Source organism: Battus philenor, unplaced genomic scaffold (assembly GCF_028537555.1).
Source record: "Battus philenor isolate CCGP_79_NKW_IND1 unplaced genomic scaffold, ilBatPhil1.0.hap1 SCAF_9, whole genome shotgun sequence".
Lineage (NCBI taxonomy): Eukaryota > Metazoa > Arthropoda > Insecta > Lepidoptera > Papilionidae > Battus > Battus philenor.
Window position 1 is genome coordinate 8,985,066 of NW_027181759.1, and position 24,424 is coordinate 9,009,489.

Genomic DNA, 24,424 nt, shown 5'->3' on the forward strand with positions numbered 1-24,424 from the left:
TTACATAATTTATACTATTCTGTCAGATGATCCTTCAGACAACAGTTCCTGTTCAGCCGCTGCTTTGGTAGCCTGTATCCTCGGCCTTACGTACTTGAAATATTTATACACATGATCTCCGAGGATAAGAGATCCATATAATGTTAACCCAACACAAACTAGAACTGCACCTCGATGTAATTTATCGTATAACATATTTCGTGCATATTTCTTCATTTTCCTGTAAATAATCAAACAGTTTACAACATTTTATCGAATACGAAAAATACAAATTATTTCATCCCACTTACTGTAATTCTATTTATTCCAATAATTAAAAGCAAGTAAACACAATAAATTGACTATATTTTTATGACATTTGACATAACACTGACAGATTTTCAAATTTCTACCACAAGTGGTATTTTATTATAACATCAGAATGATAATAAATATTATAGAGTTGTATTTTGTAGATAAAATAATTAATTGCCATAAAACGTTACACTTATATCACTACCTTTTTTATTTTGTTGTAAATTAATACCAAAGGGCACTCAAATTATTTTCTTTCTAGTCGTGAAGCATAATGATGTAAACTCTGTTCGGTATTCAAATCCATTAAATTACTATGGGATTCTTCCTTTGCCTATTACAAACAACATATAGCAATAGTTTTGGCATCCGTCCATATTCCATGATTTGTAGTAAAGCAAGCTTGGGAAATACTTTGATGTATTTATGAAAGTCTTGATAATTCTAACTGATAATAAAGGTTGAATAGAACAGATTAGAGAACAATATATTATTACTAAAGAAACTTTACTATGAGATTGAAAACTGCTTAAATAGTAATTATTATATTAAATGGCAATACTGTTATAGGTGCTATATAACCTTAAAATTGTTCGAAAAAATCATTTTAATTAAGTGCTTAGTTAATAAAGTCAATTACGGCTAATCCCTTAAATAAATAATGAACATTTCAAAAATTACATACAGTGGCATATATTTTTACAGATATTTATCTAAAAACTTGTGTACTAAAGTACCAAAGTCACCAGTTAATACTTTGGAGAAAAAACAAAACAGTAAATTTAAAATTGATTCAAACACTATAGCACTTTTGGAGAGACTTTCATTGGTTAAATGTGATACCGTAGAGGGTGTAGAAATATTGGAAGATTCCATTGCATTTGCTGACAAAATTCTTCACTTAAATACTGATAGCATTGATCCTCTTTATTCTGTATTAGAAAATGAGTAAGTACTGTAATTAAAATTCTTTTTTTCTATTACAAATTCACCTCATTCTCGCATTCCACTTCTTATGCTTTGCTATTCCCTTTTTTGAGATAATTTTAGCCGTAATCCTGGGATTTTATATCAATAATATTTTTTACCTTTATGAATCAAATATTTAAATACAAAAACTTCATGTTTATATCTAACAATGTGTATTTGTTAACAATGCTCTAAAAATAATGACCACTCTGGCAAAAAAATATACGAAAAAATGTATACTATAATTAATTACTCACATAAACCAGTAAATTTCTGCACTCACTTTAAAAACAAATAGTTGCACATAGGGCACATACACCTTAGACTTGATTTAAAAATAAAAGCTGCGATTGTATAAATTATTTTTAAATGTGTGGTGTCACTGGACCTGTTATTAAAAAGCTGTTTTATTTATAATATAACTAATGTGATGCCTATTTGCAAATTTAGTTATTAAAGAGTAGCTCTGATACAGCATAAAACATGTGTAAATTGTACTATGAGAGAAATAAAAATTGACAAAGATATGTGTCATTTAAGGACATTGGTTTGTAATTAACCTATTAATATATATTGCGATCTATGTAATCTTAAATATGTTTATTTTATATCTTTCAGAAATCTAAGTCTCCGTCCAGACAAAGTTACACAAGGAAATTGTCGTGATGATATTCTGAGAAATGCCCATATAACAGAAGATGATTATTTTGTTGCACCACCAGGCAATATACCCTTACGGGACATAAATGATATAGATATCAAATCAAAATATCAATCCATAAAAGAAAATGAAAACTGAAATAAAAAAGATCCTAAATTTAAAAAAATTCTTCACCATCACTGAATTAAACAGTGGTAATATATCATATACTTATAAAAAACCAAGCAAAATTCTTTTACAAAATATAAAAAGTGAATGGTTAAAATTTACATATACAAAAACTTGCCTGCATTTTCCTGTATATTTAAATGAGCTTAAAACAGGGAAGATAGATAAATTAAAGCCATATGGCTTTATAAGTATGTCTACGCCTTTGCAAAAGCAAGTATATTTTGAGGAATGTACCTTAGATGCAACATGTACAAAACCTACCTCCGAATTATCTTTCAATGTTGTTCTATCAGAACAAGATGTAATGCAATATTTTATGCAGTGGCAGAGATATAGAAAATATTGGTGGAGTTCTGTTAGTATTCATTCCTGTATAATTTATCAAATATAATTACTTTATATTTAATTACTACAATATATTTTACTGTTAAATGATTTAATTTTAGTAATAATCAATATTTAAATTATGCTTGAACATCATCATAGTGAAAAAAACAATTTGGATGAAGTCTTCTTTATGTGAACTGATTTTTATACTTTTGCAGAGAGATGTAATATTAATTGGGATTAATAAAGCATATCCTTTTTCCTATGGATTTTTTAATGTCATAATTATTGTTGGAAAAGTTTGATATGTTCACTGAGATCAATTAATTAATCCTAAATTTAAAGTTCGATTTACAATGTTAAATAAATTCAACCTGAAATCATAAACAAGTATTCATTAAATTGATAAAGGAACTTTTCTTAACAAACTTTTTTAATAAATAGGTCTGGATGTTAATAGATTTTAAATTTATTTCAGCTTATGTTGTAATTTAAGAAAGATTTTTTTTTAATTATGAACCAAAAAACTACTTTAATATTGCCTTAAGTGCTATAAGTATACAGCACTGGTTCCTAATGGAAATAGTACTGCCCCTATATGCATGCTGCAACTGCTTGCAACTGCAACTGGGTGACTAAAAGTAAATAAGGGGATATTATGAACTGCTGCTATTTGCATGAAAAAATATTTTATCTAGCAGTCCAAAAGATGAATTCCCCAATTGAATGCTTATGCATGATTAGGAAACTACAATACAGTTACAAGTTTTTTTTTTCAACATTCTCTGAGATCAGACTTTAATTTAGAAATGGCAAGGTGTGTATGTGTATAGCTTGGAAATTTAGTAGAGAAAGTACACATTCAGTATTAGTGAAAATACTACAGATTGTGACAAAATTATAATTAAAGTATGGAATATTATTTTGGCATTACTTACATTTTTTATAAAAATTAATTGTATTGTCTTATATTAAACAAGTATATTGTGTTATTCTTTCATACCAATCACATTCAAATAATTTCTTGGCAACAAGTAATCCATTTTTTTAATTTTCAGGTAACAACAACACCTAGTCTATTTACTTTAAGTGATATTAAACATAAAAACAATAATGCAAATGTAAATATAATAGCAAACTTTGACTGGGGTCCAAGGATTGTTGAAACTATTTCCGTTAATACTGTAAGTGTTATTTTTTTTAAGTTTGGTTTACAAATATATGGTATACAGTATATTTTTTTCTTTCTTTAAAATATTCTATTCAATATTTTTTCTTTCTATTAAATAGGCCAACACTTCAACTTTAGGTTTAGTATGAATATTTTATTACTTAGTAATAATATTAAATATTTTTACAGGATGCTGGTATTTCTCATTTAAACTGTAAAATGCCATTTGAAGATGCCTTGTTCACTTTGTTATTTGATGCCCTAAATAACTGTACCGAGGAAGAGTACTTACATATTAATAGGAAAATGGCACCCTATAAAATTGCAATTGCTTTAGATTATAAAGGTAAATGAAAACATACATTGATGTCGATTTAAAACAAGACCTGTGACCATCACTCATAACACATATTCCTTAATGTTTCACCTAAAAGAATATTACAAGATCTATGTATGCCACATCCATCTATAATATAATTATAAATTTGTTTTTTATAACTGCATTACTAATCTTATATGGTATTTAATTTTTAAGAGATAAGAAATGCTATGGGGTCTTGTAACATCTGGTAAAGACTATTCCAACAAGTTATAGGTTCACTTATGTTATGTTAGCATGTAGTCAATTTTTAATTTGAATAATGAAGGAACTACATATTTGCAAGCAATTTTTTCATATAAACTTACCCTCACATAGGAAATTATCTCTCCTACTGACACACCTTCAGACAATATGTTTAAATCTTTTCCTTGTTACAGATTCTAAAGATTTTGATACTCTTAAAGATTTATCTACATTTATTATGCATAAACTACGAAATATTTCAATGACATGCACAAATACCATGATGCCATTAGAAACACAGGTGATTATTACTCCAGAAAATAAAAGCATTGAGTAGCTTTAAAATGTTTGTCATATGTACATTATATTATTTCCTTAAATTTAAGTATAACCTTTCTGAATTCTGCATATTATAACTAAGCCAACATACTCGACATCTAATTTCTTCTGATTCACTCAGTTTCCTTACTGTTGATGCTGCTGCACATTTATTGGCCACTTTTTTTAAACCCTTTTTATCTGTAAAAAATAATTCGCAGGGTAGTTTTACAGCCATTTGACTAACAGAATAATCTAATTTAATTTTTTAGTTGAATATGTTGCAACTGTTTCAATGAATTTTTACATTATTTTCTTTATGATTATGGTAAGTTAAAATTAACTAAGTTTTACGCTCAAATCATTAAATCCAGGATATTTGCCTTTTTTTTGTTTTTGTATCTATGAGAACACCTAAGAAGTATCTTTATGCCCTCTCTTTTTTAAATTTATGGAAAACCTTTAAAGATTTTTTACCAAAGCTTTGGTAACTTTGACTTGCTTATGTAGGGGTTGTTGCAACATCCTCTTCTGGAATGTATGCTTATGACAGCCACTTTAGAATTTAACTACCTATATTATTGTGTTTGTTAGAAATTTCTTGTATTTATGAACTATTATTCACCAATATTTAATAATAACTATAGTTTTATATCACCACTGTACAAGGTTAATTGAACAGAAAAAACTTGTTTTCAGATTAAAGAAAATTTTAAAGTTGGAGTACCATACACAGCTGTTATCAGTGAAAATACACTAACAAATGGTATATTTCACTTACTGAACAGCAGTACTATTTTAAAGGTATAATGTAAATATTTCGAAGATATGTAAAAGATTTCAAGGATGGTAAAAGTTCCATGTTTTTTTCATTTTGTACAACTAAAATTAATAACAGTATTACCTTTTTCTTCCAGGAACAATTGCACTTAGCTGATTTTGAAGCTTATGCAACATTACTATGTGGTAATTGAAAGAACTTAATAAGTGTTCAAAAAAATAAAATTGTTAAATCATTTACAGATATGTATTATAGTTTCACTTCATATTGTTTGCGTATATAAGCATTTGTTTGTCTTTATAATTTACCAGGTGATTGTAAATAATGTATCTAAACACTTTCAAATTTCATTTATTTAAGAATACTTATTGCAAAATGTTACATATAAACCTTAGTGAAAAGAATTGATCTAAATATCAATCATAAATGATTTACACAAAATTTCAAGTTTTATTATTTCATTAGTTGCCCTAAATTATTTAAAAAAAAGGTTGATTTAAACTATGTGTTAAATATACCATACAAATCTATATTACAATTTTTTATGGCTGTATTGCTCTACTTAGCCTTAGTCAGAGTTAAGTTATACTTAGTTAATATAACTGTCAAATAAAAACATTGTCATCAAAATAAGGAATGGTATTCATGTGCAGTTGGTTCATTGTCATGTGAAAGATGCACAAAATAATAAAATGGTATATCTTCAATACTTTGTAAAATCATATGATTGACATTTAAGGTAACATTATACTAATTTTGTTACTACAAAAAGATAGGAGAAAATTTACATGTGGCAAACATGATTTAGATCTTTTAACATATTAATGTTATGTAATATAAATACAACTAGTTTGATATATACTATATGTATACACAGTAACTAAATTTTTGTTTGCATCAACAAATAAACTTGTTAACGTTTTCTTAAGTATCATTATAATTAATGGGTTTTTAATGAACTATCAGATTTAATCACATTTAACTGATTTTAATGACAAAATGCTTTCACAATAACCCACACACTTTACATAGCTAGATCTTAGGTAGTATTATTGACTTATAATGACCAACATTATCAAGTTATTTTATAGCATGTGCTGCTGGTTTATGTCTAAGCCGGCAATTGTAGCTTCTTTCCTTTTAACACTGAAAAAAAAATCATAATCATTTACATTTTATTTTTGCAGAGTGAGATATCTAGTTAAGTAAATAAATATTTTTATTAATTAGAAGTAAAACATTAAATGAAACAAAAATATTATCTTGTAAATGACCAGTGTTAATGAAAAACTTGTCACCATTCTAGTCATTGGGTGTCTACAGCAGAACATGAGTCTCACACTTAGATTTCCAACTTAAATTACTTTAATTAGATTAAAGACTACACTACTACAAAAGTAAATATTTTAAAACCTTAAGACCAAAACACATATAGTGAAACTTAAATTCCTTAGATGAAAAATGAAATAAACATTAAAATATTGCTGTTGTATGTTAAATCAAAAAGACACCAGGGCTTGGTGAAAATTTGTTCCAGGGAACTACATAAAAATACTTTTCATTAATAAATTTAAAACACATTGCAAGACTATTTTTAACCATAAATTTTGTGGTAATTATTAATGCACGATAGCAGGTATTTACCGATATTTATTACAAAAATTGTTTTTGAATAATAATAATAGAAGCTCATATAAGAAAATTACCTTTTGTAATGTACAGGTAGAAGAAATCGCAATAGAGTACTGTCTGTATGACTCCAGCCACAATAGCAATCAGTTCGTAATGATCCTCAGCGATGTAGCGGTATATCTGAAAATGTTCAATGTGCAAATTAAAAACCAGATACAAATTTGTTGAAATGTTACAAACATTCATTTTTATTACATGTATATACTAGCTGTCCCCTGTTTTGCTTTATGAATTTAATGAGCACCTCAACCAAGAAATTTGAAATTCATTTTCTGCTAACCTATAGTCCCTAAAGGAATTTACGAATTGCAGCACTCCAAGCCTTATGGATCCTAATATATTGTGATGAGGCAATGCATAGGGGGAAATCTTTTATATATATATATATATATATATATATGTGTGTGTGTGTTTATACATAAACATATATATGTATATATATGTGTAAATCAAGGAATCATATAATCTTTAAATTATTATCAAAGTAATTTTGTATTACTCACCCAATTCAATAGATAAAGACCTCTGTATGATCCAAGAGCAAATAGATAATGGGAGGTGATACTCTCAGCTTCACCTGTTTTTGATACCAAAAACAACTGTGGCAGAATAGCTACTGATTCCAAATAAATAGAAAATGTCCATAATACCTGTTAATGAATTAAAAGTTTTTATCAGCATCAAGTATAATTATAAGAAACAAACTGTATGTTCAAATTTAATTAAGTAGGCATAAACAATTGATAATTCATGTATACTAACCTCCAGAACTGTAAATTCACGATTGATTAGAAGTGCAAGTATAGCGGATGGAATGAGCAGAAATTCGATGCGGAACGTATCATGATTATGGTCGTACGTAGCTTTAAACTTCACATACATCAAATAAACCGTCGCATAAGAGGCCACGATGAACACTATTTTCATAATAGTGTTATAAGCAGACACAAACGTCGTCAATAAATCTAGATACCGCGCCGTGTAGACTATAGCAAAAAGTATTTGCGATTTTCCTGATATTCCTGTAAGATAAATACCGTAAAGATTACCCATCAATCACTTATGTATTTAACAAATGCTAGACATGCCGGTTAGTAGATAAATTACCTGCACATGATCTGGTTTTCCATATTTTGATTAACAATATTATAATAGCTAATAGGTGGGATAAATCAGCAAGCAAGCGGAAAATGTTCATGATTTACTATTTAACGAATAACTTATGATAAACGCCGCGTACACTAAATATCTATAACAATCTTTTCATTCAACTTAAAATGACGTGGCTGAATGACACCGAAAAACAATGTTTACAGATTCAAAAATGCTCAAGTATTTTAATTTATGATGTAATCATGAAAATCTATAATAAGAGTAACCTGTTATTTCTTTTTATTATTTTAAACACTTTCTATATCACTAAAATTTTCATTGTGATTTGGTGAATTTTTACTTTTCTAAGATTCTCTTGTAATGTAGATGTAAAAAAAATGCTAACATTTAGGAAATTTTTGAATATTACATAATTTTTTGAAGTCATAACGTAATTGTGCATTAAACACCTATCCTCCGATTTACACGGTAGATACGTTCCTGAGAAAAACGTGTAAATCGAAAATTAAAAATTTTCAAGTCAAAACCGTGTAAATCGAAAAACTTACAGAAAATGCATAATTTTGCTATTTAAAAGTTGTGATTTTTTTACAATTTTTTTAGATATACACGGAAATAAAAATAAAAGTTGATATTACGGAAACACTTTTTTTTATTTAATTACAATACATTAAACAGAAGAACAAAAAATAAAACCAAAGGTGTTTTATTATCCTTTATCACTGTCAGAAATTACTCTCATTCTTTTTTTTGGGAATCGAAGGTTCGAATTCACTTTCATCACTCCAAGTTATTTGTGCCGATTTGATGTTTGAAGCAGAAATATTTACATTGCGAGAGATGGTAATAAAATCCGTTATTAAAACAATAATATTTTTTTGAAAAACCGTGTAAAAACGAAAACGTGTAAAACAAGTACCGTGTAAATCGGGGGATAGATGTACTCAAAATTCTTAGAAGAACGTATTATCTGTTAAATAAACGACAAATACAGACTGTCATTTCATAGCATGAATTTTCAATTATAACAATTTTTCAAGCCATCCTTTTTTTGGTGTGTTTAATATAGAATATGTTATAACATTTGGCAGAGAATTTTTTTTTAAATATATATTCGAATAAGTTGAGAAAATAGATTTAAAATATCGCGAATTGCACCTAATAAAACTTAGCTTATTTAGCATAGGCACTACATTTCAAAACTATCTCTAAACTCTAGAAAAAAAACTATTATATGTCACTATCAGCTGTTTAATATATTGACAGCCATTAATTTGACACTTATGTCTATTGTGTCATAATATTAGATATATAAAATTAATATAGCTTTATTAAAAAGTATATAAACTAATGTAAAATATAATTCTTTATTATAATGTTTAATTATTTAAGACACATTAATAAGACTTGGATAAATTATGTAAAACTTACGAGAACAAATAGGTTATAATTATTCTAATTACTATTTCTTAAATATTCACTAAGGTTCTTTAAGATTTTTTTATGATTCATTACAGTTACTTAAAGCGAATGAATAGTGACGATTGTAATAGTAAAATATTGGACTACAAAAAGATTAGGAATTTTAGTATAGTAGCGCATGTTGATCATGGGAAAAGTACCTTGGCTGATAGATTGCTTGAAAAAACCGGTGCTATAAAACCTAGTACTGAAAATGCGCAAGTTTTAGATCAGTTACAGGTTAGTTTTATTTTAATTGATATGCTTGATATAGCAAAGTACATCAGTTATTATTTTAAGTGCAAAAAACTTTTAACAAATAAAATGTTTTCAGGTAGAAAAAGAAAGAGGGATAACGGTTAAGGCTGTCACGGCATCACTGAACTATACATACAACAATGATTCTTACCTCTTAAATCTTATAGATACACCAGGACATGTAGATTTTTCTAATGAGGTATACAAAAAATATTTCCTAACTTTCCTTAAATATATTATATTATATATTAATCATTATTATTACAATGCCTTTTGCAGGTTGTGAGAAGTGTTACAGCATGTCAAGGAGTGATACTATTGGTTGATGCAAATGAAGGTATTCAGGCACAAACAGTGGCTGTTCATTCACTGGCCAAAAGAAATAATCTAATCATAATTCCCACTTTAAACAAAGTTGATTTGCCTCGCGCTGATCCTGATAAAGTGAAAGGACAACTAAATTCACTTTTTAATATTGACACAAATACAGTTTTAAGTGTTTCTGCAAAAAAAGGTTGGGGTGTTGAAGAGTTATTACAGGCTGTAATAACTAGGATACCTCCTCCTGATGTAGATCTAAACAGTTACTTTAAAGCTCACATAATAGATACATGGCATGATAAATACAGAGGCGTACTCTGCTTAGCTTATATACATTCTGGAACAGTAGAAGTTGGAAAAGCTGTGAAGTGGAAATCAAGTACCAAGCAGCACACGGTAAAATATCTTGCACTTTTAAGACCAGGTGAAGAGCCTATTGATAAAGCTATTGCAGGTCAAGTTGTCATGGTTGGTAAGTAACAGAGAATAGATTTAATACAAACAAACTTGTTGTAGATAGTAAAATTATGAGATTTTGTTTTTAAAAAGAACTTTTTGTAAGTTTACATAAAAATAGAGAAATAGATGAAGGTGAAATACCTCAAGAGCCTTTTTACCTTTTTATGCTATCTTCAATTAAAGATTCCTAACAGTGACTGATATTGAGGAATGATTCTTGAACTGATGTTGGGATTGTCTTGAATGAAGACATGGCATGGCCTACTAGTTATTCTGATATATTTTTGAGTAACAATGGTTATTCATATAATTCTTTTTTACTAACTGTATGTGTTACTACATTAGAGTTGCGCATTATCTATTACTTAGTCTACATATACTCTAGAAACTGCTAGATTTAGTTCTAGGTGTCTTTTGTATGTTTAATTCCTGTTAGCAATAGGCATTATGTAAGTATTACAATGTGCCCATTGTGATTTACATTCAAAGTTTATCTTAAATAGTGCCCAGCACATACTCAGTGTTGCTTTATTTATAACTTTATAGCCAATTAAAAAATTGCAAGCTCTATGGTCTCTATAATATTCAATGCAATACTTTTGCAAGTGACTACACAATGTGCAATATAATTGTGAGGTCATCTATAAAAATCATTGATTTATTTATCATTTTCAGAAAATTTGTAGCTTGATTAAGTAATAGTACGAGAACATAAACATAGAAAGGTTGTATTTTCCTTGTACAAATTAAAAAAAAATTATGCTGTAGTTATGCCAGGTGTATCATAAATATTTTTGTTATAATTAATCTAATAATATTTTCAATGTCATCTTTTTATTACAGCTGATAAACGCCCACTGTCCTCACAAGCATAGTCCTTTCCCAAATATCACCAAAATGACCCGGATCTAGCAACTTCCTGCGACCTTGATTATATTGTTGGTCTTCCTAGTAGAGGCTTACTCACGCCCCGTCTACGGCTCTTGGTCGTCACTCGAGATGACCGTTCGGCTTTAAAGGTCGCCGAATGCACGAGTTTCCAAAGGATAAACAGTAACACTGCATTCACCATGCCACAACACTCCGACCGCTGACTTGCCTGCCCACGAATAGTTCATCAATAGGATTAATAATAATTAATAGTCAACTAAATTTGTTTAGGTCTTGGCCCAAAAGGCGGAGGTAGTGTCGGAGATCACTTGTTATCGGTGGATGCAGTTGAGAATCTCGAAACAACATCAACGCAAGCAATTAAACATATGGTGTATGCCGGGATATTCCCTGCAGACCAGTCGCAACACGTTTTCCTTAGCGATGCCATAAAGAAATTAGCTCTAAATGATTCTGCAGTCAGTGTAAATGTTGATTCCAGGTGAAACTGTTTTTTAATACATTTTTTCAGTTATATTACTTATTGTGTAATTGATAGCCTCTAGTGCCATCGAGATCTTCCTATTAATCGCCATCATCATTATCATATCAGTCGTAGGATGTCCACAGCTGAACACAAACCTCTTTCATAGGTTTTCATTAAGACCAGTGGAAAGTGGCTGATAGCCAACATATTCTGGCAACCTTAACAAAGTAACCAGTAGATAACTGAGACCATAGATCATTGCGAATATAGGTAGCAGGTTCGATACCCGGGATACAATCTTATATAATTCACATTTTGTGCATTAATTACATAGGATTGATACTGCTCCAGAAGCAAGTTTCCTGAGTATGGGTGGCAGCGTCCTCTGCGTAACATAATACCACACTGCGATCTTTAACCTGCCTTCCAAGCGTGGTGATTTTGGTATATCCCTCATATATATCTTTAGGGCAAGCTTATACCTTGCAGTGTGCGTCTATGTGCAGACGCGACGACGTCAACGTCACAATAAAGGTCACCTTGTGAGTGAACGTACTTTTCTGAGATCGCCGGTCTTTGATCTCCATTCAAGAAACTTAAGTGTACTCTTAGAGATCATATGTGTGCAATGTAATGTAATGGAATGTAAACCTAATTTACCCAATTAGGGTTATTTATCGCTATTATTTTTAACAGTTATTGCACAAATGTAAACATAACGTCTTCATTTAATTTAGGCTAAAAAAGAAATAAATTTATTATTATTTTTAAAAATATAGAAATGTAAAATACGCTTCAAATCCGCCAATAAATACGGATAGAAGAGAATTGTCCGTAACGTCACTTCTTACGACTACACTGTCTATCAAATAATCACGTTTCTTAGTCTAATCCGGAGTAAACTAACATAGGCAAGACATAAAGTTTACTTTATGTCTTGCCTATGTTAGTTTTTAGATTTACCTAAGGGCCTTCAAATCTGAAAAAAATAACACAGCAACAACAATTTTCTTTCGTATCCGATCTTAATAAATTTGAAAAATATCAGAGAATTGTATTATAAAGGTAAATGTGATATACCCTTTGTAATACAATTGCCCCAAGCTTCGATTCAAACATATTTTATCTTTATGTAGAACAGAGAAGAACTATTTCAGTACAACTGTGTAAAACATTTCCTTGTTTCTCAATTATTTTGTCATTATTTTAAAAAGTTTATGAATCAAACCTTTACAATGTGAAGGTTTTTTTAAGTTTTAATATAGTCCAGGAATTAATCGCTCCGGTACTGTATAAATGATACTGAACAAGTGGCCATAAAACACCGTATGAATTTATTGCGGGTTCTTCTCAGATCAGGGCGCGCTTTAAATTGACGGATGCTACTATATTGAGGTGGAAAGTATATTAGGCTCTTTTATTATTCTTTATTCCACTCTATGTACATACTACTTGTAACTGTTGACGCTCTCAAGTGAATAATAATAATATACCATGAATAAAGAACTTCGCGAAATTCTTTAAGTAATCTTTCATCGAACTTATCTGGTTTACGTACTCTCTTCTATTTTCCATCGAAAATGATAGACAGATGTTAAATAACATCGTTTTATTTGTTAATGTCAGTCCAGCTTTAGGGCAAGGTTGGCGCGTCGGTTTCTTGGGGCTATTGCATCTTGATGTGTTTACACAACGCCTGTTACAAGAACACAAAGCTGAAGCAATTCTGACTGCCCCTTCTGTGCCATATAAAATTAAGTAAGTATATTTTATTAGTATTATTATTTATTTTGTGTATCATGATCATTTCAGCCGTAACACTACCGGACATAGGTCAGCCCCGTAAGATTTCGGTCTGCATCCAGTGCCTTCCGAAGACCTCATCAAAATCGTCCCTCCGCGATGTGGGTACCCTTACCTGTCCGTGGTCTCCACTCTAGAAACTGAAGCCCGCAGCAACCTTCAGTTCTGCTTGCTATGTGGCCTATGCCCACTTCTGAACTGGCGGTTACTTTCGTTGATTTATATATATTCTCATTTCTAATTCGATATAGTAGTCATCAAATAAAAGATTAATTGTTTACATATAAAAAATTACAGACTAAAGGGAGCAAAAATAATAAGACATTATAAAAGTGAAGAAATTATTATTACAAATCCTTTGCAACTGCCAGACCCACAACACATTGAAGAATATTACGAACCGTTTGTTATAGGTATGTTTCATTTTTATGGTAATTTATTGCTTTTCTTCAACATCCGTATAAAATTTTCGAAACAAACGATTATCATCCTTATTAGAGATCGAATATTTGCCCAGAGTTAACTTATCTTAGTAATTACATACCCTAGCTGACCCAACAGGCATTGTCTTGTTACAGCTAAGAATTATAAATTCGATTCACAAAAACTGTGAAACGTGCGAAGTTTAAAGTAGATACGTTCCTGAGAAAAACGTGTAAATCGAAAATTAAAAATTTTCAAGTCAAAACCGTGCAAATCGAAAAGCTTGCAGAAAATGCCTAATTTTGCTATTTAACAGTTGTGATTATTTTCAATATTTATAGGTGTACACAGAAATAAAATGCATTGACAAGATAAAATATTTAATATATTACGGAAACACTGTTTTTTTTATTTATAATAATCTAAATTATGCACTCATTTGTACGAATATGTAAAATTAAATCTTTCTGACACTGTGAAACTTTCACTCAAATACAATTTTTCGTAGATAAAACTTTAATTTTATGCGAAGAAATACAGACACAGTGTGCGTGTGCAGCAAGTCAGCACATAAGCTCGGGATTCCCCGTGAAATGTGTACACAGCGCACGTGTTCAATCACAGTAGCATTTAGTAGAGTGCGATAAAAACAAAAAAAAACTTATTTGGAAAACCGTGTAAAAGCGAAAACGTAAAACAAGTACCGTATAAATCGGGGGATAGGTGTATTGTCAAAGGCGCTAAGTTAAATTGTCATTATATTCTTTAAGATTTTTAAGTTTCTGTGTTTTCGGAAAGTTATAAAAAAATTCATGAAATCGCCAAGTCGTTTTCGGCAACGCGGCGTCGGCGAGCGCCACTGCGCCGTTCAATAAATTTTAGTGCGCCCTTAAACTATTCTTAGTTTAGACAAGAAATTAAAAACGTAACGTAATAACGTATATGATCGAATTTTAAAAAATTGCAGATGATATGGCAACCCAAATATCTCATTAAAATAATTATATATAAAAAATATGCCATTGCTCTTGCCCGCCATCTTTAATATACTTAAAAACGTCCTTTTGTGTTTATTTACAATTAAAAATAACTTTGTTCTGTAATTAAATTTATTCATTACAAAATTAATAGATGAACATGTTTTATAAATATGAATATTACTTTTACAGATTTGTTAGGTCAAAAAATAATAGGCGATTGGCATAAATTTTTAATTAGTATATCATTTTTTACATTAAAAATGTTGCCGACTCGTGATGTAATCAATTAATGAAATATGTATTAAACTTTGTATTAATAGATGTATTATACATAATTTAATAAGAGCAATGTGCGGGAGAAGTTGTTTATTTCACGTGCACAACGTTATATCCCTGTAAGTCATCCATTCGCATCACGGGATTTTTAAGTAACCAAAGCGCTTTACACAAAGTTATTACGTCAACTTTAATATTCCAATAATTATTTTATTGCCATGTTTATCACATACATTCCAAGTAGCTATTTTAATTTTAAGATTAAAATTTTAATATTAATTATTAATATTTTCTTTGGTGTATAATTTGTAGTGCAAAATTTTTATAGGTACAATTATAACTCCCGTCCAGTACATCGGAGCAGTAACAACTCTTTGTGTGGACAGAAGAGGGAGTCCACTTCCTTCTAATGCAGTTGACGACAAAATGACAATGATGCAATTCATACTACCTCTGTCTGAAGTTGTGATAGACTTTCACGATACTCTCAAGAGCATAACTTCTGGCTTTGCTAGCTTCGATTATCAAGATTATGGTTTTCATCCCAGTGCTTTAGTACGAGTGAGTATTTTTACGCGTTTATTTCACTTAAATCGTCCCGTTAGTCGGGGACCACGGCATATCATATGAAGATAATTGACGCTGTATAATTTCAGATGGACATACTTCTTAACGGTGTTTTAGTGGATGAATTGACAAGTATAGTTCATACGTCACGCCTGGAATATAATGCTAGGAGGCTAACAGAAAAATTAAAAGAAATGATACCGAGACAGATGGTGCAGGTAAATAAAAAGATATCGCTAATTGTTAGTCAAACGGCATAAGATCCATACGCTTCAAGAGAAAAACGTCCATATATATTTATACACACACACACACACACACATATATATATATATATATATAAATATATATGGACGAATGTACGTACTTACGCGTCGTGCCTGTTATATAGTACTACTAATACTGCCAGAGCGTTTCTCCTCTCCTACGTTCATGGTATCAAAACAGAACAGAACCATTGCTGTGCTGATGCATTAGGGTCCACAAAAAGCACATTTTTTTTATACTTATGCACTTTTTTTTATGAACAACAAAACATCGTTGCAGGTTGCAATTCAAGCAGTAGTATTGGGGAAAGTTTTTGCCAGAGAAACAATAAAAGCTTACAGGAAAGATGTTACTGCAAAATTGGTAAGAATAAGAGCCATACATAACATTATTAAAAAATAAACAACATATTTAATCCAAGATGTATATTTTCAATTTTATTAAAACTAGAGAATTGTATTGACACATGTTTCCTATATCATTGAAATATCCGTGGGATTCTTCTTAGGGCCATTTGGTCAAGGAGGTAACAAAAAGTAGAAGAATGTATACTTAATATTCTTTAAAGAACCATATCCATAAAAAAAATCTTTATATTAAGCTATTAATTATTACATGAACTTAATATTATAAGCCAACTAACTGGACACTTTGTTTATTAACTATTGAAAATTATTTCAAAGTTTAATAAATTATAAAAAGCTTATAATATTCCGTATTGTTACTTCTATTTTCTTGAAAGCAAATAAATAGTTTTAAAACGTAAGTAATTAAGAAAACCTACGGATTTTCAAAGTTACTACTTAAAACATTTAATGTCTGCTCTTGCGATTTATTTGTTGACATTTCAAATACTAGATGCATTTGAAATTTTTTAATAAGCACTTTCCATAATATATTACGAAACTTATAGAAATAAGGTAAATGAAGTCAGTAGTCTTTCCTGTTATGGCTTGATAAAAGGAAATATGGACTTATTTTATTTTCATAAATATGCAGTTAACACAAAATTTATTTACTTAAAATCTGACAACAGAAAACTGCAGAGATCCCAGTGATATTTTTTTTTAATGTAGCTTTCAAAGTAATTGTGTGGAATATAAAAATTACAATGTTATTCATAACGCGCATGCTTGTTTGAAAAGATGCAAATGTCACTTATATAACCATGGTTTGCCTTGCACAAATTTGCTAATAAATGTAAATTGTTTTTTTTTTCTTTTTTACAGTACGGAGGCGACGTTACACGCAGAAAAAAGCTTCTTAAACAACAAGCCGAAGGTAAAAAGAAAATGCGAAGTGTTGCGAATATTAAAATACCGAGAGACACTTTTATTGATGTATTGAAGAGATGAAATTTTATTTATAATATTTTATTTATATCGCTTAAGGTTAATGTCTAGAATTAAAGATTTTAAAAGTAATTTTTTTGTTTCACTGACGAGTATTGTTGATTGTTGGTATTTATAGCTTCACTTGGTTTGTGATAACAAGTGGCTGTATGTATTTAATTTAAAATCTTTTCGTTATTAAACTCAAGAGGTACCTCTCCGTTGGAGGTCGCCAAACTCTCTGGTTTAAGCGAACGCATCGTAGTTATTGGATGCAACCACTGTAGAAATCTCATTTAATACGCATTTCGCGTTCCGAATTGAAGGGATTATTCGAATGGGTTGACCGAAGTATTCATTTTTGTTTATAGCACCGTATGAAAGCGCACGGTCTTCAAATAGCCGCATCTACGCAACAAATCTTACACAGTTTCTGGTTGCAGGTTTAAATTTTCAAACCTAAATGAAAAATGTAATATTACATTTGCAGTTTTAATAAAAGCATACAGTGATCAAAACGGAACCTTATGTTCTGCGCCACACGCTACAGTAAACTTCGTTCAATTGAGCTGATCTCGACAAATATTCTGTTTTAAATTCACAAGAGTTCAGGGATTGTTATCGTAAACTCTCTCTTTACGGTTGCCCCATAAAAAATTCATTGGAGTAAAGTCGGGTGACCTCGGGATAACCTCCAAGCAACTAATGTATAGGAGCACTATATGCATATCCTCGACTTACTATTATCAGGGAAGTTTACAGTTACATCGTGATATTAACTTTGTCAAAATCTGTCTTCGCGTGACCAAAGTTAAAATATAGATCGATATATGTTATACAATATTACGAAATTTCTTTAGAACAGGTTACTGGATGAGAAATGCTTTCACTTATGATATGCTTTTTCCATTACAACGGGGGTATTATGGAACCTTTTACATGAACGAAAATTATTTTGGATGGAAAATCTAATTATGCCAGTTTTGTCTCATTTTTATTGGTGTCAATTTTGGTGTTGTCAATTCAGTCGTCATCCAATAGGGAACACCCCATACGCGATGTAACAAACAACAATTCATCGGTTATTGTTGTTCGATTGTTCTTAGAGCCACTACGGTCTACACTACGGTCTTGAGGAATTAACAAAACGAAACCCGAAGTTGAAGTGTGTATATTCATTAGTGCTTCGCTTTTATTTATTTTTGGCTATGCTATATTCCATTGCCGCTGGACGCTGTTTTGGCTTTATTATTCATATCGACGTAAGTGAACAATTTTATTTGTGTGTGTGACGCAATGTTGCCCCTACATTGAAAAGCAAGCATGACGTTTACCAATAAAAAACAGATTCATATTGCATTTTATTTCAAAATTACAGATTTTATATGGTCTTTGAAAGCATGGTTACGTCAAAAAATTGCGAGCTTACAGTATTTAACAATAGGATATGTAGGAGAAGTATATTAAAGTTAGTGCAACAATGTATTCCTTTAATAATTCATAATAAATCTTTTTAAGGAACAACTGTTTATGTCAATGTGGAAGATCATCTCTCAATAACTTAACATGGAATTAAAAGGTTTCTTTTGTACAATTGTTTTTAGTAAATACGAACTTGGGCTATTTCGCTAGTTTCTGGAGAACATAATACAGATGCATTATTAAGAAAGTTGGAAACAAAGATGACAGAATAATGTCGCCCTCTATTACACATGAAGATTCTCTATCGGCTACTCGATAAATTGACAAATAATAACATTTTTCAGCTTTTTTTCTAATTACGTTGCAACACAAATAACATTTATGATCAAATACTAACCCAGTTGCAACATTAAAGGTTTCTTACAGAAATTATTAAGTGCCTACTGAACATTATTTTGTTCATTCTACCATATATTTTAAATTAGTACCAAATAATAAAATATTAAAATTTAAGAGAACTGGAGTATTTCTGCATCTTGAAAGATAAAACTTGTGAGTTTTTAAATTGGTAGATTAACTTTAAACAATCACATAGCAGTTTAATTGCATAATGACCTTTTAAGTTTTCTAACATGAGAAACTGATTACAATCGAATATCAACGAAATTTGTGCATATATTTTGACAAAATTTAAATTATGTTATATAATTAAAACTTACTACATAACACATAAATGTAGTTATTTTCGTAAAAAAATCTAAAAAGAATGATTTACAAATAAAAAATTATGATTTTAAATGTCATGAATCAAATGGTAATATTTTCTGATTAGAAAAGAAAAACAAAACTAAAAAAATCGTACATAGTGTAAAAATGATGAGAAACTACACTTTTCTGTTTAGATGTAGATTATACAAGTGTCAAAATTAAGCTGCATTTTTTTCACTTCCACATTACAAAGTCACTTAATATAAACTCAACATTTTCAAAAGCGGTAATTAAAAGGTGATATTACTATTTCATATTAAATATATAGTTTATAAATCTATTTTATTATAAAAAAGAGTGTTCCTACATTGTCTATGCAAATATATGATCTCTACAATATACTTTATACATTACATTTGAAAACTATAAAAAATGTTCAAAATTTCTACACATTTTTAAGATAATGCATTATATGATTCAAATTTTACAGGACTTATACAATCTGAAGCCAATCTATTACAATTACATAAAATTTATTCATAACAGTAACCAACCAACAGTTATAAATATACAAATAATATGAAATATTACAATAATTAGCACTCATATTAGACATTTTATCAAATATGAAAGACATTTTGGTCAACTTATGGTACTATTTTAATATAACTTTCACCAAACTTGTTCACAAAATAATAAACCTTGAAATTAAAATCCAATGGGGTCTTGAATAAAAGTAATTTAATCTTTGGTACAAAACAGACAAATGTTGCTAAATCATTTGGCAGTAAGTTTTTGACAAAGAGGTCTAAGGCTATGTGCACTCTGGGCCCTGCCACCTCAAACTCGCGGAATCTGCAAATGCCATTGAGGTAGCAGCGAGGGTCCAGTTTTAAAAAAAAAAAACGTTTTTTGAAACAATAATGGCAAGACAAACTTTTCATAAAATACCCATGTGCCAGAAGATCCCCTTATTCAGCTTATTTTTCAATACCATAATAATTACAATCGTTTTTTGTATGTAAGATACAATAATTAAATAAAAATTGTTATAAATGTGTAAATAAAAATTTTTAAAAATGTAAATATTGTTATTAAAAACAAATTGAAGTGGCATTGATTTGTTATTTAATTTTTGCTTCAGTTCATTCTTAAATCTTTGAAACGACACTCAGTTGTGTTTGATGACTATTTTGATTATTTTCACTAACTTTCTTAAATGTTGTAAGCAGCACAGATGTGAATTCACAGACAGAATGTCAGAACAGTTGATTGTTGTTGGATCTCATGAATTCATTTCACTAATTTCACTAAAGACAATAACATTTTTGTCATAAATTTTGAATGTTAATTAAATAATTATCTTAAGGAGCAAGTAATGTGAAAGTTAATATAACATCATACCATGTGCTTGTATCAAAATAGAAATTAGTTACAAAATTGTTTGCTACTAATTTCGGTCAATACTATCTGCTAGGCAATACATAATATTTATCTGTCTTCAGATGTTTCCAAAAATTGAGCATAGACATCTCTGTTACATTCACCTTTTTCATTGAACTTGTACTTGTAATATGATCCATCTGCACAGATTACTAAAAAAAGTAATAAATTGTTCATTACACAAAAAGATTTTTTAGGTCACACAATGCAAAAATTGTAATTCAAGATAGTAAATCAAAATTGTGTTGACATCTTAACGTCATAAGATAAAAATGACCTCATTTTTAATTAAAGCTAGTAATATTAACCCTGTTATGTGTTACACTTAAATAAATGATATATGGAAGTGTATTAAAAGTTAATGAGACGAAAATTTGTTGGCTTAACATAATCCTGTATTGTTATGTCATGATAAATTTTGGATTGTTATCAAAAGTGAATACAGTCAAGTTCTTTTTAAGTTGATAAAATTAGATACAAAAAAGTTGAGTACACTTTGCTTTATTTAAATCAAAGAATGTTTGTACAATAATGGACATTCTAATATCTTGTGACTAATGAGATGAATAAACTCACCAATGATGGAACTCTTATCCACCCCGAAAGCACATATACAAGGTGGACCATTTGGGATTGTAAATTTGCAGAAACTCCAATTACTGGAGAAATATTTGGGCAAGAAATTAACAGTGGCCAATGTTGATTGCTTATTCAATTTGTCATCCTCCAAACTGAATATGTGTACAGTACCATGATCAGATGTTACACATAAGTTTGTACTTGTGTGATTAAAGTTAATGCAATAAATAGTTGCCTGTAACAAATGGAAAAATATTAAAAATATATGTATTTACAATACTATACATAAGTTGTATGAAATATTTAGTGTGTTTTTGGCAGAGGTGATTTTCAACATAGAAATATACTAGATAACTGTTACCACTTTTTACAAAAGCAACTCCTTAAAAGGGAACTATGCTAAACAATAGACTCATAAACTGATGGATAAAATTAATATATAGTAGTTACATCATATAATATGGTACACAGAAAAATCTTTAATAAACACAATCCATTTAAACTCGATATGTAATACATCAGTTTGCTTTAGAATATTTAGTTTTTTTATATCTATAGTAATTAAAACTGATTGTTTTTCTAAAAGATTAATATTTCGTTTTTCCAATATAATGCAGGGTATACTTGTTTTTTACCTGATGTGCTCCTCTTCTTAATTCGGCCAGCTTTTGTCCATTACTGGTATCAAACACTCTGATAAGTGTGCCTTTGGAAGATGCTGTAGCCAATCTTGTTCCACCAACATTTAGTGCCAAGCAACTGAGAGGTGCTTCATGAGCACTTATGAGATGTCCTTCTGGAGTATTACTTGATCCTGCTTGATTACTTAACTCTACAAGCTTCAAAAAATACAAAATTTTAATTACCGCTGATAATAATAGCTCAATTTTGTAAATACTATCACTGCTTCTCTTAGCATCCTATCATTGAGAAGAATAAAAATATAAGGCATCAGTAATTAATTCTCCATTTTTTTATAGTAAAAGTTCTAGAAAAATAAAAAGATATACAAAACTTTCAATTATTTAATTGCTGCCACTTATACATTCTCATAATGTCAAATATTTATATAAGACTTTTGTAAGCAACATCATTTTTATAAAGAATTCCACATTTTTTAAAATATAGTTTACAGATCTGATTGACTAAAATTTGTTAATTTTTTTTTTAATAAACTTCTATCATTGTTTAAAGTAAAAAAAAAAACAAAGAATTTTGAAGTATGTGTTCAATTGACCCATATTTGCCTGATGAATAGGTAATTTCTGCTGCAAAAATAAGAGCAATCATTGTTTAAGCATGTTTTAGGAAAACTTTTTTTAATCATGTTGATATAAAATAATATTGCTTTATCAGGATAAATATAATAGAAGGTAGGTTGTTATAAAAACTTTGTTAAATTATTGATAGCAAAAAAACAAGTTCAGACATTTTTTGTGAATCAGTTATCATAAATCTTTCTACAAAAATTAATGATTATTGGAATTTGTTACTGAATGTTAAAATATTTAAAAAAAACTTTATGTTTTAGAAAAGAAAGACACATAGTACATAAATGACACACATTTAAGTTTTTTATTTATTAATAGTTGTTGGTGTTCTTACCTGAACATGTCCAGTTTTCCTACTAGGATAAGCAAGCAAAGCATTATTGCTGTTTGGACACACAACACACAATCCACGAGAATTCTGGCATGTCTCAAATACATGAAGCAATAATGGCTGGGCCGTAAATGTATAAACCTTAATTAAGTTTTCTGTAAAAAAAGACTACGTAAATTTTTTTATAAAAATTTTAACAAATATGTTTAATATAAAATTTATTACCTAGAACCACAACTATCCTGTCCCTTCTCAATTTAACTGCTTTTACTGGACTATTGAAGTCCAGAGAGATTGCAGAATCTTTTTTTAAGTCGTCCCATATTATAACTCTGTTTGGAGGATACAAAGGAGTTTTGCCTCCGCCGACAAGAGCCATATAATTACATCTAAATAACATCTCTACGTAGGATAAACCGCCTTCGGCAAAATTCTGTCGCTCTTTTTCTTTAAGTGGATCACTATTAAACACTCTGAATCCATTCTCCGTTCCACAAGCGAAACAACCTGTAGAAATTACAAAACGAAAAACTGTCGAAATAAGTATTTACCTACAAAATGAAAGCGTTTAGCCTTCATTTCTATTAGAATACATACCTTGATCCTGGTTAAATCCTACATATAACAACCCATTACTAAACGTGTTATCGTCAGACAAGTTCATTTTGAAAAAGTTTTCCATTAAAATATTCAAACAACAATGGAATTCTAGTAAATAACCATAATAGCTCTTAAGTTTGCGGCTATTTGACAAAAAGCCTTAAAAAATTATGTTGACAACGTATGTTGACACTCTATTTTGACATATGTATCACAGGCAATATTACGGATAATAAACCAAACCACCGGCAATTTTTTTGTGTGGTAATATAAAAATCTATCAATAAATATTTGTTTCGGTATTGTTCAATTTACTGAATAGAGTTAATACCAGAAAATAAACTAGTTTTGTTGGTAAAATAATAAGCTATGGATGTGATTGTATGAAGCCTAAATATTAACCTCCATCTATTGTTTTTGATGGTACAGATGATTTTTTGCGCTGTTATAGTTGTTTGTTCCTCTTTACGTTTGTTATTAAAATTTCTTAGTAGTAAAGTAGAAC

General features: G+C 29.6%; 5 protein-coding genes across 6 annotated transcripts; 3 read left to right on the plus strand and 2 right to left on the minus strand.

The window, feature by feature from the left end:
• Window positions 1-887: 887 nt before the first annotated feature.
• Window positions 888-2,062, plus strand: GatC (glutamyl-tRNA(Gln) amidotransferase subunit C, mitochondrial). Its single transcript, XM_068775521.1, has 2 exons — window positions 888-1,242; window positions 1,882-2,062. Exons 1-2 carry the CDS (start codon window positions 956-958, stop codon window positions 2,060-2,062), a joined length of 468 nt encoding a protein of 155 aa, XP_068631622.1. The 5' UTR covers window positions 888-955.
• Window positions 2,052-5,641, plus strand: PolG2 (DNA polymerase subunit gamma-2, mitochondrial). Its single transcript, XM_068775519.1, has 6 exons — window positions 2,052-2,450; window positions 3,481-3,606; window positions 3,783-3,939; window positions 4,353-4,459; window positions 5,176-5,280; window positions 5,394-5,641. Exons 1-6 carry the CDS (start codon window positions 2,052-2,054, stop codon window positions 5,448-5,450), a joined length of 951 nt encoding a protein of 316 aa, XP_068631620.1. The 3' UTR covers window positions 5,451-5,641.
• Window positions 5,603-8,236, minus strand: KdelR (ER lumen protein-retaining receptor). The gene is made up of 5 exons (XM_068775520.1): window positions 8,057-8,236; window positions 7,712-7,971; window positions 7,453-7,599; window positions 6,964-7,069; window positions 5,603-6,403 (listed from the first exon to the last, which is right to left on the minus strand). Exons 1-5 carry the CDS (start codon window positions 8,145-8,147, stop codon window positions 6,369-6,371), a joined length of 639 nt encoding a protein of 212 aa, XP_068631621.1. The 5' UTR covers window positions 8,148-8,236; the 3' UTR covers window positions 5,603-6,368.
• A 1,148-nt stretch (window positions 8,237-9,384) lies between these two features.
• On the plus strand, window positions 9,385-17,630 carry waw (Translation factor waclaw). Of its 2 annotated transcripts, XM_068775682.1 has the most exons (11): window positions 9,385-9,505; window positions 9,580-9,763; window positions 9,858-9,980; window positions 10,061-10,574; window positions 11,723-11,933; window positions 13,545-13,676; window positions 14,019-14,134; window positions 15,729-15,961; window positions 16,057-16,185; window positions 16,514-16,597; window positions 17,464-17,630. In XM_068775682.1, exons 1-11 carry the CDS (start codon window positions 9,438-9,440, stop codon window positions 17,587-17,589), a joined length of 1,920 nt encoding a protein of 639 aa, XP_068631783.1. In that variant the 5' UTR covers window positions 9,385-9,437; the 3' UTR covers window positions 17,590-17,630. The 2 variants fall into 2 exon arrangements, with proteins under 2 accessions (XP_068631783.1, XP_068631784.1); XM_068775683.1 differs by lacking the exons at window positions 16,514-16,597; window positions 17,464-17,630 and having other exon boundaries at window positions 16,033-16,077.
• A 1,327-nt stretch (window positions 17,631-18,957) lies between these two features.
• LOC137932104 (WD repeat domain phosphoinositide-interacting protein 3) lies at window positions 18,958-24,135 on the minus strand. The gene is made up of 6 exons (XM_068775674.1): window positions 23,917-24,135; window positions 23,545-23,826; window positions 23,323-23,474; window positions 22,353-22,556; window positions 21,715-21,952; window positions 18,958-21,290 (listed from the first exon to the last, which is right to left on the minus strand). The coding sequence occupies exons 1-6, from the start codon at window positions 23,999-24,001 to the stop codon at window positions 21,187-21,189; spliced, it is 1,065 nt and encodes a 354-aa protein (XP_068631775.1). The 5' UTR covers window positions 24,002-24,135; the 3' UTR covers window positions 18,958-21,186.
• Between the last annotated feature and the right edge of the window lie 289 nt (window positions 24,136-24,424).